The following is a 16,412-nucleotide window of genomic DNA, read 5'->3' on the forward strand; positions in this document are numbered from 1 at the left end:
TGTTCCCCTGCAGCACTGCCTGAAAAAAGTACATTTCTTCTATGAATTGTTTCTTACGAACGTAATTGTTACATCCGGTCAGGGTTTCAGGACATATTAATAGGAACACCTTGTTTAAGGTGGATTCTTCTGTCAATAAAACTAACATAACTTTGGGGAAATGTAATCTGGGCTGTTCAAAATGTATATAACTACTGCAGACTTTCCCTCGAAAAAAAAAAAAGCATTAATATGAACTTGTTATTTATCAATTTCTTCTTTTACGTGTTTTGCTTTGCAGTGTTTCTTATTTATTATTATTTTATAGTGGTATAACACACCAAATAATTCACCCCACCCTGCACTAAGTTTGATTTTGAAAGCTTATTAGCATGTAAAATAATATATACCATATCTCTCCAAAAGCCACTTGCCCATTTAGCGTTTCCACACTCAAGTCTCCACTGATTTTAACTTGTACCTCATCACGTGATTCTTTGTCTGCCAATAAAAATGCAGAAGGACTTCCATTCGTCTTGTAAGAGGCGGGGTGGTGTGTCTCTGGCATTTTAGCAGCCCCGGCAATACACACATAAAAAGTGAGTTTCTGCTTCAATGCCCATTAGGCAGAGCCGCTGTAATCAGTGTCTGGGTAACCTGTTGATTGCTGAGGTTCCATGCCTGCACCACTCGGCAACTTTTGCATCTCAGAAAACCAGTATAGGTCCAGAACTCAGACACCGCTTGATTGAAGCATTTTTTTACTAATCTAGCCTTGCTGAAGATGGAAATTATACTTAAAAGAACAATAATAATAAATCAGTGGATTAAGCGCAACAAATAATTTTGGACATCAATCAGTGATCATGATAGACATGTGATTTAAACAAACGCAAGGATACTACAAACTGACATGTTAATGACATGTTTTTTAATATATATTAGTCGGGTCACTACATTTAACAAAACATGCTTGTATATGATATTATGTTGCTTTCACTGGGGAAAGGACGCTGTGTGACACTCATCTATAACGGTCTGTATTGCCATGGATAAGACTTATTATGGCCTATGTAAAACAACAGTGACATGAGCGATTGTCATGTTCCGTGTTGGAAAGGGCTAAGACAATTCAAACCGAGGTTCTGTTCACGATGAAATTCTTGTGCATGGTATGTTTAGTCGCTGGATTTTGGGGAATTTCTTCAGCAAACAGAAACTGTCCTGACCTAATCATTGACAGTTGCCGCTGCACAGCCGAGCGCTCCAAAGTCAAAGGGTTTGGGAGACAAACTATTCGCATCAAAGTTGTTTGTAACACCGGAGAGTTACTGGAAACTTTACAGCCCAGCTTTTTGCCCAACAAGACAGTTTCTCTGTGAGTATGGTGTTTAATATGAGTAATCTACAGCATACTTTCCTTAAAGTAACTTGGGTATTTATTTTAACAAGTTTGTTTAATTACCGCGCAATTTCTTAGTCATGTTGTTTATAAGTCGTTATACTTGTGTTTCTTTCTGTTTTAAAAAATGAAAACACATATACAAATAACACACGCACACTATAAGACCCCAAGAAGGCATGGCATTGTAGTTGTACTTTTTTTTTTTTTTTTTTTTTTTTTTTTTTAATTAACAAACATTATAAAACTAAAAAGTCTAGTATTTAGGTTTGAGAGAAAGAGAAGGCGTGTAGGGATATTTACTGTACTGTTTAATTTTCTGGAATGAAACACCACCACTTAATGAGTTCACTTTCTTAAAATATACCCCGCGTTTCTTACCGGGGGGGACACACACATCTGGTTAATGTTTGTGCTTTTAAAACAGGTCATATGCATGATCTAGGTGAATATTCATCAGTTTCTCCAGTTTCTGTGTGCTCTCCATATTGGTCAATATGTCTGTGTGAGAAAACAAAACTTAGAATATAGCCATCATCTTTTGAATTTAATGCTACCTTACAACACCCACCAGTGACAACATCCATATCCAGGCATCTTCCGGCACTAACAGACACAGTTATAATTCTACTGCAGCCAAAGCTACTAGTCTGGTAGGGCTCTATGTAAACTTCTAAAGAAAAAAAGTGTTTAATCCACAAAAAAATTAGGCGTTTCGTTTGCATTCCTTATTGAAGTAAGCTGACCGGAAGTAGATTTTAAATGAGACAATATCAAACAATAATGCTGTGTTGCAAATGTGTCTTTCTTTTAATTGTGTTTGTCGGTGCAGTTTACTCTTAACATCACATGCATTCTGCAAGTCTCTTTTTACATTTCTGTAACAATGCCTTTATAAAGTGAAGCACTCCAAGCTGGACACAAGCCTGCAGTAATTGTACAGTTCTGCTCTCCTTGGTAGCTGTCCTCTTAAAACCTGTACAGAAATGGTTCCGCACCAACCTACTTCCCTGCAATTGAAATGTTATGAACTTAGCTTTATTAGTAACAGCTCCTATTTGGCAAAGTGCTTTTCCTGCATTAGGAAATGTGACCTTTAGCTACTTCAAGTGGTTTCCCTCCACTCAATTCTGTTGTGTTATATAATGAAAATAAACAATAATGGTTTGAAAGAAGTACATTAGTAATAACTCCATTACAAGCAGATTTTTTTTTTTTAACATTTGCCGGTAGTTTGTGAAGATACAGCAATATCAGATTTGTGCTATGCTTTTCAATTATGTCAAGTATCTCTAATGACAAATCTTTAGAATAAATATTTCAATTTAAAGTTACGTGCATTTTCAGAATGGTATTGTTCAAGTGTTTAAGTTAAAACTTTAAATACATCAATAACTAACATTCCCTTACAATAATATACATGCTGTAAATAGTTATTTAATGAATTGCATTATAATTATTAACTTCAGGAAACTATATAACAGCCTGTTCAAGTCTGTACTGCCTGAATGCTTTTTGTATCCATCACCAGTGATGCTTGGAGTGGAAGGCTTTCTGCTGATGGATACCAGTCACCTGAAAAGGTCTTAACACCTGTTACTGTCACACAGTAGCTCTCAAACATGCTCTGAGCAAACACTGAGGTCAATGGAAAGCAGATTAACCTGAGGCAGCTCAGTGGTGAAAGGAAGCTGTAGTCAGTGTTGCACTTCAAAACTCCTGTGCTTTCTTAACCTAGACGTTACATATGACAAGATTTGTGTTCCTCAATCGTACTGTATAACAAGATCAGGGCAAAGGAGAGCAAAACTGTCTGGAAAAGTGATACAAAATGATCAGGCTGAAATCAAATAGGGGGCTTTATAATTTACTGTCATTTTCAGTTTTTGCACTACTTATAGTAAAATTACTCCATCGGTATGCATATATTAACCAAACACTTATATGGCTCCATATAGTAGTTTAATAGAAAAATCCCAAACAAACATAAATGCCAGCTGTTTGTGTCCACATTTCATTTAGACCCTTAGTTTTCTCAACATTGAAATCTACAGTAAAACAAAATGGGGAGTGGTGAAAGAATTCCCATAACGAGACTTTGTCAAAAGGCTATAGCAAGTTGGCAGCAATTTCTCTATAATAGTAACACTGGTGTTAAGCTGTTGGCGCTGGTAGTGTGGGTTAGCTGCCGATCAGTCATGCTGGTTCAGAAGATTGTAATGATGGCTTAAGAGCTCATTATACATGGAAGCAAGTCAAAATCAGTGTACAGTCTACAAAGAGATGATCATCATTAAACAATCTGATTTACTGTTAATCTAGTCAAGACACTTTACTAAAGGAAGATTTCTGGAATTTCTTGCTGAGTACAACTGTTGTGCATTGTAGTGCCTGGACCACAGATCAGTTTTTTTTTTTTAATCAAAATAAGATGCATTGTTTTATTGTTATAATAACACACATTCCTGCAAAAGCCTGTTTTATAATGTTTTTTAAATTGAAAACCTACAGTTTGTGTACTGCAGATCTAAAGAAACATTTACAATCAGAATGGGAAAAATAGCAGACATTTAGGAAAAAGTCCTGGACAAACCTTCAGTGTTTGAAATAACCAGTGCTGTTTTGTTATTATAAAAAGTGTACAGTTTAGTGGCGCACATATAACCAGAGAGTTTTTCAGGTCTGATGCAAATTTGTATTATTTGTTCTCTTTTTTTTTTTTGCTTCAGTCTGCTTCCTGAGTCAGGAACCATAACTTCCTGCAATGTGTTTTTAAACATTCTCCATAGAAACTGGATCATTAAACTATCCACATGGGTTTTATATCAGCAATGGCATAATATATAAGCATTAAGTGAACTTGAGTACAGTTTTGTGGTTTATTGCTGTTTTGTCATGTAAATTGGAGCAGTTTGTGTACTTGTAATCTGGCACGCAGTACATTGACTCTTGAGGGACCAATATCTGGGAAGAAAACAAAACAGAATTACATTTATGTTACCAGACTTAAATAATGTTGTGAGTTGTTAAGGCAATGTTTGTGGTATGTATGGATTCCATTAATAACAACTACATTAGTCCTCATTTTTAGATTCATAACCATCTTCACAGTTGGTTTTATGAGTTTTGATCCATAGACATCTCAAGCCATTCATATCAGTACTCTCTAGAATCCAAGGTTCAATTAAGCCTGTTCTGTTCAGACTCGTGAGTTTCACTCAAACACAAGAGAAGAAGCTTCCAGGTGCATACAGTATAAGCAGCATTTGGCATGTGTACCCACCCGTTAGATACTGTATATCATTTGATAGACACTTTGAGACCGAGTGTTCCAGATTGTACAGTGATGCATTGTCGTCACCTGAGATTGAATGTGTGTAGAGTCAATTGACTCGGCTGTAGACTGTGCTAGTAATGTCTGGGTGTGCAGGAAGTCACACTTATTCAATACAGTAGCTGCCATGCTTCCATCACTTTGCATTACAAATCAAGTTATGATATTGCATTTGATTGCTGTAGTTTCATTAATGCCAAGTGATTTTCCTGCTACTTTTATGCATAGAGAAGCTGGTGAAAGCTGTCTTAAAACATACAGGAATGGCTTTTATATTAATCATTTGTGATGTGAATTCATCTACTGTATAGATTTTATAGATTTCTGTGCCTTCCAGACCCTCAGTGAACAGGAGTGATTGTCAGTTATTGGCAGCCGTGCCCTTCAGGGCTCTCAGAGGTAATTGTGCCATACAGAGAAGATAACTAAGATAGATCCTCAGAGATTGGTGAACTGGATTTGAAGTCTGGATTTCCCCAGTGGCAGAGTGACATTGACGCTGCTTAGGCGGGTTCATACTTCAATTAGGAGACCATCGCTGGGGGAGATTGCCAGTCTCTCCAGTTGTGTAGCTGTCTTGCTGTCAAAGGGAGACTGGACGCCACCAGGGTTTCATTGTTTTCAGCTCAAGCTGGTTGTGTTGCACACCCTTTGCACCACTGTCTCCTGGCATTGTGACCACAAGACTGAAGTATAACCAGTCTGTAGTGGTTGCATCGGCTGAGAGATGAAGGGTGTCTCACACTTCATGTAACAAAACACATATGTAGTTAGCATTTCTCTCATGTAATTACTAGTATTAACACAACTTTAGCTCAGCGCATTAATAAATAGTTTATAGCTATGAGGGAATCATAAGGGATACTTTATTATCACTATGGGGCGAATTAACAGATACCCTTAAAAATCTATATTTATTCCACTGCCATGTTATAGAGCCAATGTTTTATTTATCCTGAATAATTAGTGAATGTACCAAATTGGCATATGTGTGATCATTAACTCTTTCAACATGAAATAACTTTAAAAAATACAACTCCACTTGAAATAGTTTCAGCGTTAGGAAAGGAAACTGTCCCAAACCAAATCCAGCCCAGTTAACTTATTTGGCCAGGGCATACGGCCACAGATCTTTAGCTGTAGCTTAATTGAAGCACTCCTAATACCACGTTAAGCTCTATAACAGTCTGTGTTTCATGTCCAAGGTCAATGTTTGTTGATATGAAATATGTTATTTTGGTTTGCTGAGCATAGCAACCTGATATTATAGAATAACAGAGGTTCAGTGTTTGAAGCACAGTGGCCAGAACCCATTGAGTTGGCAGTGCAAGTTATTTGTAATACTTCGTGTCGTGCTCTTTACCCTATTTGGTTACTGTGATTGGTTTCATTGAAATATAAGTATTTAAGTTATTTCATTTTTCTGCAGTTTTGTGTTGCATCTTTATTTATTTCTTACCTCACCCATTATACCCAGCATGTTTAAATTACATAAACCAAAAGGAATGTGATAGGTTGTTCACTCAGAAGGTACCCATGCTACTTTTAGCTGTATTTCTTTAATCTTATAAAATGGTGACTATAATTTTTAAAATGAATCATTCTCCTTGTGGCTTAACCCAAATATAAGAATTTTCCTCCTTAGTCAGCAATTATCAATTATCATTCTCTGACATTTTTTTCAGTGCTCAAGTAATTTTAATGAAAGCATTAAGTTATGTTTATTAAGGCCTTTTCTTTCAAAAATAATGATATGGATAAATGTGAAATATACATTGCTTAAACTGTGCATATGTCACATTTACTCTGGTATTACTTAAGTATACTGCATGTAGACTGAATTGATTTAAAAACTCATGACTTGGCAGTTTTGTTTTAGAAACAACTTTTTTTTTATTTTTTATCTTTATTGAAGTATTTCATTCAGTTTCTGTCATTGCTATTTGTGCATGCTTTTATAAAAGGTCATTGTTTAGCTGAGTGTATCAGACTCTGGGGATGCAAGGAGGTGTCTGTCGTGTGTATGACATGTTGGCTTGCACATACTGTGAATGCAGGTCATGGTGATCCACTTTTTTATGACGGTAATAGCAATATGTATGCTGTAACAGTTAGGTATAATTGTACTATTTATTTATTTCTTAGCAGTTAATGTATGTTTATGCTGAACATCTTAAATTCCCCAAGACTAAACAATTCCCAGAAAAAATGTCAAATGAATGTAGTAGACTTGCTGGAGTGGACACGATACAAAACATTTATTTTGATGGGAAAAATTTACTGTGCTTGAAAATGTGTAAACAGTTGCTGCAATTCTATTTTGTTCAGTAAAAGGAATTTGATTATATTCCACTCCTAATTATTATTATTTGTTTATTTAGCAGACACCTTTATCCAAGGCAACTTACAGAGACTAGGGTCTGTGAACCATGCATCCGCTGCAGTGTTACTTACAACTACGTCTCATCCGAAAGATGGAGCACAAGGAGGTTAAGTGACTTGCTCAGGGTCACACAATGAGTCAGTGGCTGAGGTGGGATTTGAACCGGTGACCTCCTGGTTACAAGCCCGTTTCTTTAACCACTGGACCTCACAGCCTCCATTAAATCATGTCATTGTATTGCTCAATGCTGCTAGCATTTTATGTGTACCGAAACTGTAAAGTAAATGAAAAATGAATGATAGAAATATATGCTGTTGGGAGTGCTTGTATTCCTGCTCTAAAATGTAGGTACACCTGGAAATGGTATGTGTACTTCTGTAACTAAATTACCAGTACAGATGGAATGGGGAGATCTCTGCAATTGAATGCAACAAAGAAAATATACACACTTGGGGTGTAGTCATTTGTCAGCATCTGTTCTCTATTGTTGGCTATGTCCTTATAATGTAGAACTTAACCACTGTATTTTTGCATGATATTTGTGCCATTTTACAATGCTTTCCCGTGATTATACTATACATTTACCATAGTTTACCCTGGGGTTCTTTCACTGAGCTGCTCTGAGTGTCTCACTTACTTAACACACCCAGTATCACAGTGAACTTTAGTCGTTTACTATTTAAACCATCATATGCATGGCCATTGCCTCAGGAATTATGCTCAAGATGTGTGTGGTGAGGAACAATGCAATGTTATTGAATATTTGGCGGTGTTTGTTTTTCTTTCCAGTTGTTCAGGAGACACATGCAGTACAGTACGTGCTTGGATGAGGGTTAATGAAATAGTTCCCTTTGAAATGAAAGGAGATTCTGGGATTTGTTCTTGTTTGTTTTTCCAGGAACATGTGGGGTCAGGTTTAACCTTTGATCTATTCTTATCGAAGTGCATTAGCCTACATGTATATTACTAATCAGTTGTGCTAGGAAGACTGTCAGTTTGGGGAGATCAGGATCAGTCCTTAGGAGATTGACAAAGGAGGATGATAACTAAGCCGAAAAAACGTTCCCTATAGTCCCTGACAGTGGTGTAACATAAGCCCCCGCGGACCCTGCACTGCGGGGCGGGACGGGGCGGGGCGAGGGTGAGGGCGCGTTACAAGAGGCCCCGCCTCCACGTCCGTAACAGGAGGCCTCAGATTGGAAGACAATTTGTCCATCTTCATTGGTTTAAAATGTTGTGGTGTGTATAGGAATTGAGATTTATAGGAATAAAATTATTTTGTTTAAGTAACTGTTGTTCATCTTGGTTAAAAGTTAAAAGTGTTTATATATGTGTGTGTGTGTGTGTGTGTGTGTGTGTGTGCTGCACGAGAGGAGGCTCCTCAGCTCTGCTGATGTGCTTAGAGCCCCCCCCACCCTACCCCACCATATGTGGTGGGGGGGGGGGCACTGCATTGTGTGTTATGTCACTGGTCCCTGATAACAGCAACTTGGATCAAGGAGCCCGTGACACAAGGCATCCTGACAGAGGACCGAGTGTAATATCATCTTCTCCTTACAATCACCCACTTTTGTTGTGTCATACATATATAGAGAGAGTATATACTGTATGTAGGGGGTCTATTATTAATGTAGAGAGATGTCATTTCTAGGTTACCTGTATTACTTGTATTGTAACACTTAATGTATTTGCTTACGATTGTAAGTCGCCCTGGATAAGGGCGTCTGCTAAGAAATAAATAATAATAATAATAATAATAGAACCGATTTGCCTTGTATTTATGTCACATTTTATTCAAATAGAATGAGGTGACTCTTGTGAATACATCACCGATGGGGAAAAAAAAAATGTATAAAGTAAGTTGTTAAGAGGTGTTTAGTCTTGGCTAAAAAAAAGTACTAAGAAAAAAATGTAAAGGAATCAATGACTATCCTTTAAACTGAACCATAACACTGGCTTCAGGAGCAATGTATTGTTCAGTTTGTTTGCTGCATATTTAAATCAGTGTTTATTAGCAAAGGTCTGTAAATACCGGTAGCTAGGTCTTTTTTTGTTTGACATTTGCATACTAATTTAGAGTTAGCCCTTATATGAACAAAGTGCTCTATTCAGCTGAATAAACCAGTTGACCCATGTTGGGGAAGCAGCCCCATGGCACTGTCTCTATTACATATAATGTACAGTTTTAGGCTTGTTGTCTGTGTAGCTGAACCTCAAGTATTTTGATGGTAATTGTCTTAACCGACTGAATTAGAACCTCTTAATTGATATATGAAGTATGCAACACATAAAGTAAGACCATGGTATATACTGTAAAGCACCCATAAAGTGCAAATTCTGTTTTATAACTTGCACAAAGGTTTGTTATTTTCTGTCATAAATCTTACCAAAAACTTGAAATATAAAACAGTAATATACATTTTTTTATGCAAAAGGTTGTTTTTCATGTAGATGAAACATGTCTTTCACATCTTTAGTTTTGACTTAATAAATTATTTTGTTTTATTTATTTTAAATGACTAATGCACCTAAACGCACTTCATGATAGTAATTTATGTTGTATTACTTTTACGCTACTGTGTTAACCTTATTTTGTTTTTCACTGATGTCAACTTCTTTTTTTTTTTTTTTTTAATTTGACAGTCCATCTCATTTGTTGTTCTAACCAAATTCCTTTCTCGCTTCTTGCAGAATTCTCAGTAATAACAAAATCTCACTGCTGAAGAACGGCTCATTCTTTGGTCTGCGGTCCCTGGAGAGACTGTGAGTAGCTGACCCAGTTCTGTTTCATTATAGCTTGTGATTTCTTTAGTGTGCACAAAGACAGACGGGTATTAATAATAATAACAACAACAACAACAACAACAACAACAAAGGACCTATACAGGGTATAGGTCCTATATTATTGGGGGGGGGGGGGGGGTCATTGTTTAACCTCAAAGCACATCTCGGTCAAATATTTGAAATAATAAGAGCAATAAAATACAAGATGCAGTCTGATTCATCAGTGCTGCTAAAATAGCAGATGCACTCTACATCTTCTGGGCAGGACTGGATAGCAATCAATTATGTATAGAGAGAGGCTTCCTGTACTCTGTACAGTAAATAGCACTTTGTATGTTTCATATACACTACAATTGAATCTGAAGGGCTTTGTAAATGAGGCTTTTAGACTAATTTTATCCATGGAAGAAATATTGAATGCATGCCATGTGTGTTTTTTTTTTTTTTTTTTTTAAATGATAGCTAGTTTAAAATGGAGAAAAAAAAACACATGGTCTGCAGTATTCACTTAAAATGGCTTCATTTGCCAAACCTGAAAGTGAACCACCACCTTTATATATCATTTGACAGCTTAAAGTGGACTTTCGACATGGGCAACTGAGTTGCTTAGGTCATTAGACCTTAAAATGCTGTATTTATCAAACTGGAAAACTGGGCTTCAGAAGAAAAAGCTAAATCCTGCTTCTTATTACTGGACTTGTGCAGCATTGTGCTTTCTGATTTTGTGACAAGTGCAACCCTCTCATTAGTGGTTTTGTCTGTTAAAAACCTGTGATTGCTGCACATTAATCAGCCTAACAGTTTGCTTCTTAACCTTTGGTGGGAACAGAAAGTACATAAGACATGGGGCCAGTGGGAGAAATGGTTTGAAGCCAACAGAGTTTTTTTCCCAGGAGTCAGTTCAGCAAAGTGAATTTCAATGCATAATAGTTGATTCAAACTTACAGTTGACTTTAATTATGTCTGACTTAAAATTAGTTTTGTCTGCAGTCTGAGATTTTTTGACCACATTTAAAGAAAGGTCATCAAATTAATGGTATATTTTAGCATGATAAGCTAAAGAAATGTAAGAAAATTGATAGTGAATTCTGTACATATAAATGTAGGCTTTGGCAATACAAAAACATTGGACTGAAAAATGTAATCTCTAGGTTATATTATATACTGTATACAGTCTAACTTCACTATAACGAACCCCCTTGGGACCTGGAGAAATGTTCGTTATATCAGGTTGTTCACTATAATATGGGTTGCCAATTTTCTGTATCAGAATAACGAAGAAACACCCAAATTGAATTGAACATCTTTTATACAGTAGTTCTTTCAAGACATCTTCACATTGATCAGCATTTAAACTGCATATTTAAAAGGAAACAGGTAAGAAATGAAAAAAATTAAAAGTACACTTACGTGCTCAATACAGTAATTACGTGGCCTTTCTCTTGAAAAACATATCCAGCGTCGATTTGTTTCATATTTTTTTGTGCTTTTCTCAATACACACTGTTTCAGTCTTGTTACCTCCTCACACCTGTTGCCATGGTTGCAGTTTGTGTGAAGATGGCAACGGTTGCATATGTCACACATGATTCACACATGGTTATCTATGAATCAGCCTTATCTTCAAATTAGCCTACCAAGGTGTGACAGAGAAAGAATGAATCTTGATTATAAATCTCCCTCCCGACCTGTGAGGTTGCTGCATAAAGGGAACAGAGTACCCTGGACTGGATGTCTTGACAATTCATTCCAAGGGTTAGATGGAAGTCGGCCATCTAGAAAGGGGGCGGAGCTACGGTACACCAAGTCATCGCTCCAGAGGGAAAGCGATGTGGCAACCGCTGATTGGAGGAGAAATGGTTGCTCTCGTTAACCAAGGGGGGTTGACTGACGGTACAAAAGGGGACGTGGATAAGTGATCTGTTCCTTTTGTTATGGTTAAGAGTGAACTGAGAAAGGAGAATTGTAAAATAACCACAAGTGTTTTGTTTGTTTGTTCTGTCTAATTACACTTTGTTATTATTAGACGGCTATCATGATCCGGAGCTGTCGCTACAGGCCAGCACTAAACTCGGACAACACTTCGCAACTGTGCACGAATAAATTGTATTTCACCACAAGCACCACTACACCTGCACACTGCAACCCACTTTGCCACACAAGGTCTTTGTTTTCACTGAGAGAATAACACATTCACACTGGAGAAAGTTCAGTGCTAGTCACTACCAAGATCATTTTATCTGGGTAGATTTTGTAAAAGTGATTGTTTTAATAGGGCTGATTTCCATTGAAAAAAATATTTCTTGCTGCTTGGATTGTTAAAAAAAGGGGTTTGTTATAAGAAGGGTTCATTATAGTGAAGTTAGACTGTATATAAATTTGAAAACCTAAATTCAGCAAATATTTAATAATAATAATATACCAAGTTAAATATTTTTTGGTATGCTTTTCTGTCTAAATCTGGATAAATGAAGTAGACTGACCGTGTTAGCACCATTGACCATGACAAATCAGCGTGAGACCACAATGTCATGTATTATGCCATCTGAAACTGTTGGCAGACATCTTAATCCAGCTATCAAACTGTACTGAGGTTAACAACAGCAGCAACTCTGTGTCAAGCAGCTGCCTCTGTCCCAAGAAGCCTGGCTTATCAATGTTTGTAGGTCGCCTGTTAAACACTTTTAAATACCAGTGTGCTTGAGGTGAAACTAGCTCCCTGCAGCCCACTTATATTAGGATATTTGTCAAAACCATGAGTGATCTTGAGGTAAAAACCTTAATGAATGCAGCACAGGATAGGCCTGAGAGGTTAAGATGTTGCAGACAGCTACAGTGGGAACCAATTAAAACCACATCATTATCAGCTTTTGAAAGTTAGCTAGACAAAATGAAAGAATGAAAATGAGTTGCACGTTGTCAATAGCTTGCTGCTGATACTGTATGACAGGGCAAATGAAAAGTAGTTTTGAACATTGGCAGAGGTTGTGTATACTTTTGAACACTTTTCTGGCTCAGTGTATGTATTCTTTGTTATAAAACTCACCTTTCAAGTCTTCTGTATTCGGTAAAGCAGTTTTTCAAATAGGGAGTTTATACTTTTCAAGGTCATGTGTCACTTATTCCTATTTTATTATATTCGTATTAGAACAAAATAGAAAGTATTCAGTCAGAATGAATTATGATATACAGTACAGCAGTACACCATATATACTGACACACTCTTTTAATTTCAATATTTTTCCTAAAATTTTTTTTTGGTGTGTTCATGGAGGTAATCATGATAATTTGATACTGTTTATCAGATTTACAGTGATATGGCAAACACTAGCTTTCAAGACCTCAACAGTTCCTCTTCTGGTGTAAGTAGAAATAGCACAGTTTCATTAAAGATTACTATTGAGGTCTTGAAAGCGAGTGTTTATAAATCACAATAGTTTATATATCTTAATAGGTTTTTTCTTCTGAGCGGCATGTCATAATAAACACTGATTTTATTTAAATGTTTGGGTGCAAAATCAAAGCTCTTGGTCCACAGCCCAGAGTTTTGAATCCAATGGAGTATTTCTGGATCAAGTGAAGGAGGGTGATAAAAGACAGACTTCAATTATTGAGCTGTTTAAACTGATCTGTTGAGAAGATCATGCGGATTATAAATGTTTGGCAAATCAATAACCAAGTGTACAATCTTTTTTCAAACTGTTTTGCAGACTTCCTTTTTAATAACTTTTCCAGACCTATTTTGAAAATCAATTATCTGATTTATAATCCTAGATGGTGGATTCAAAAGTAATAAATAAAAAGATATGTACTGGAATGTTATCATAAATTGTCCTTGGCTTTGCCTCATGGAAACCATGCATTGGTATTCTTCAAAGCCGTTGTGCACATACATCCTTTTAGAGATACAGATAGAACTGTTTCATCAATCTGACCACTTACTGTACTCTGTGGTTTGGCAGTTTATATAAAGCAGGAAGAGCAGTGGGCCAGATGTTCAGCTTGGGGGAATTACAGTCTTTAAATAAATGATATAGATTCATACATTCTTGGCAGTTGTGTTTAAGGTGCAGTCGATAAGATTGAAACCGCAGTCAAATGGAATGGAAGGAAGACACTTCATGACAGAACATGTGGTGGTTTAGCAGTATGGTGAAGAAAGCTTTCCAAATGGCCAGTTTGATTTCTTCTGTAACATGAACAAGCATGGATTCAATTGAATGGTGTGACTGAATTCTACAATGACAAGGGGTCCCTCTGCGTTCAAATACTTTGCGAGTCGTGCCACCATGGTTGCTTTTTGTTTTTTCAAGCAGGACTGGGCTGTGATAATCGTTGAGGTTGAGCACATTCAAGTAGGGGAGAAACAATCCCCTTGGCAATTCATTTGAGAAGACACTTTTTTTGTTGCCAAGAATAACAACAATATAGAAGATTAGAAACCAGACAGATTCATCAAATAGCTGAGGGGTTCAGAACCTCTATGTATTGTTTAGAAAATAAATGCATTGACAAATATTAGTACAAAGCTAACATTCATAAACAATAAACCAATTTCAGTTATAAATACTTAGGCTGGATAAAATTAGAAGCAACTGCCATAGCACTGTAAATAATGTGCAGTGCCACATTAACAGGTAATACTGGACTCAAATGTGGTAGTGAGTCTGCTAGGTGTTTAAATTGCTCTGAAGGGATATGTGGCTGTTATGCATTGCATTGTATAATCACTTTTGAGATAAGAAACACACTTTTCACAAAAGCATATGGTCTATATATAGCAGGTGTTTCCATTCCTTTTCCAACCTCTGTATATCAATACATTAAAGATGAACTACTGTAGATCTTAATGCACCTGTAATGTTTGTCATGACAACCTGCTAATGCAGCTCTCAAGCTAACACTAGGGAGTTATTATAGATCGTGGGAGACAGGATTCTGTCAGGATTCCGTGTAATTCACAGTTCATAACATTTTAATAACCACTACTCGCATTTGAAATACAGTAGCTGCGTTTCATTAAATGCTTATACCATTGTGCTATGAGGTGAAAGGGTGATGCTTTTTGAACATGCCTTTAGAAATGCATTGGAGAAAGGTGGTGGAAGCATCAGGTGCTGTATAGAAAATGGTTGTCTTAGGATTCATCTTAAAAGAAGCACACTGAACCGCATGTTGATGAGACCGCTGTATATGAAGACAAGACCAGATAAAAAATTCAGTTCCCTGTGAGCTGTCTGGCAAGGCACATCTTTGCAAAGCCTCCCTGTACCATGAGAAATCACTGAGGCGGGACAACATCTTTAGTCTCTGATCTCCATTCAAAGCACACCTGCTACAGGCATCAGCTGGGTCAGCGCTATCGAGGTTAGCTCTGCACAGATCTTGACGCACCAGTTGTTGTGATGGATAATAATAGGTTAAAGTGATTCCAGGTCTTTCTAATAGGAGTAAAGGCCAGTGAGCCACTTTATTAGATCTGACTGTATTGTGTTTTTTTTTTTTTTTTTTTTATCTAGCTTCAAGACCATAAATGCTGTGCAGCAGAGTACCTTTAAAAAGCACCGATGTTTTAAGTCAAAGGCTAGCTCACAGAGCAGAATGCATGCTTTATGATCATATATATTACATTATTGTGGTACAGTACAGTATGTATTCCAAAACCATCGATCTACTGGAGAGGTTTAGTCAGTAGCTATTACTTTATTAGTAATGTTGCCTCAATACTTGTAGGATCAAAGTTCAACCAGGTACAGATTCCACAAGGTTCAGTTCTGGTGTGAATAACAGACAACTGTTCAATCAATGCATGTACCAGCCAGAGTGGCTGGCAGATGTGGATACTGACAAAGACAACGTACTGTACTGTTAATTCCAGTTCAATCAGGCCTTTAAATGTGTGAGAAGTTTGCATCATGCTCCTTGAACTGGTCCAGTCAAACTGTTCCATTGTGACCTGCTGTGAATCTGATACATCACTCAAATAAACATATTACTGACATCCCCTGTAGGAATAGTGTCATAAGTGGTCCAGGAATAAAAGCCTATCCAAGCCAAACTACCATCAGCACCTTGGTCAGTTGCATCGCCCTATCGTTTGCATTAAGCAAAGTGAAGGCTGAGTCATCTGACCACTGTGTTTTTTCCAGTCATCTGTGGCCCACTCACGATGATCCATGCACTATTGAACTTTCCCATTTCGTAGTGTCACCAGAGATGTGTCTAATGCATGACTATGAAAATGTAACTTTTGAATGATGAAAGTTATACAAATAGAATGTTTTATGAAATTGCATGGTAACTTGAAGACCATATCCTATGTGTTTAAGATCTCTGCATACAGCAATAAGAAGCTCTGGGGCAAGCGATGAAGCTAGTCTGTATCCAGCTATGGAGGTCCATTGTTGGACCTTGACCCCTCCTCATCTTTCAGTCAGCAAGGGAATGTTGTGGCTTGGACTTGCGTACAATATTGTTATGTTAGAATCATTTATGTTCCCCAAGATTATACATATTTCTTGATAGCTACAA

General features: G+C 37.1%; 1 protein-coding gene across 3 annotated transcripts in view; it reads left to right on the top strand.

Annotated features, from left to right (window-relative positions):
• Positions 1-527: 527 nt before the first annotated feature.
• The window catches only part of LOC117417637 (adhesion G protein-coupled receptor A3-like), an 80,787-nt gene continuing 64,902 nt past the window's right edge, over positions 528-16,412 (top strand). For 2 of the 3 annotated variants that reach the window (XM_034029786.3, XM_034029787.3), the window contains exons 1-2: positions 585-1,357; positions 9,790-9,861. In XM_034029786.3, coding sequence (XP_033885677.3) covers positions 1,134-1,357; positions 9,790-9,861 — 296 coding nt within the window. In that variant the 5' untranslated portion in view covers positions 585-1,133. The other variant, XM_058985245.1, reaches the window with a different exon arrangement.

The sequence above is a fragment of the Acipenser ruthenus genome, chromosome 13 (assembly GCF_902713425.1).
Source record: "Acipenser ruthenus chromosome 13, fAciRut3.2 maternal haplotype, whole genome shotgun sequence".
In the NCBI taxonomy this organism is placed as follows: domain Eukaryota; kingdom Metazoa; phylum Chordata; class Actinopteri; order Acipenseriformes; family Acipenseridae; genus Acipenser; species Acipenser ruthenus.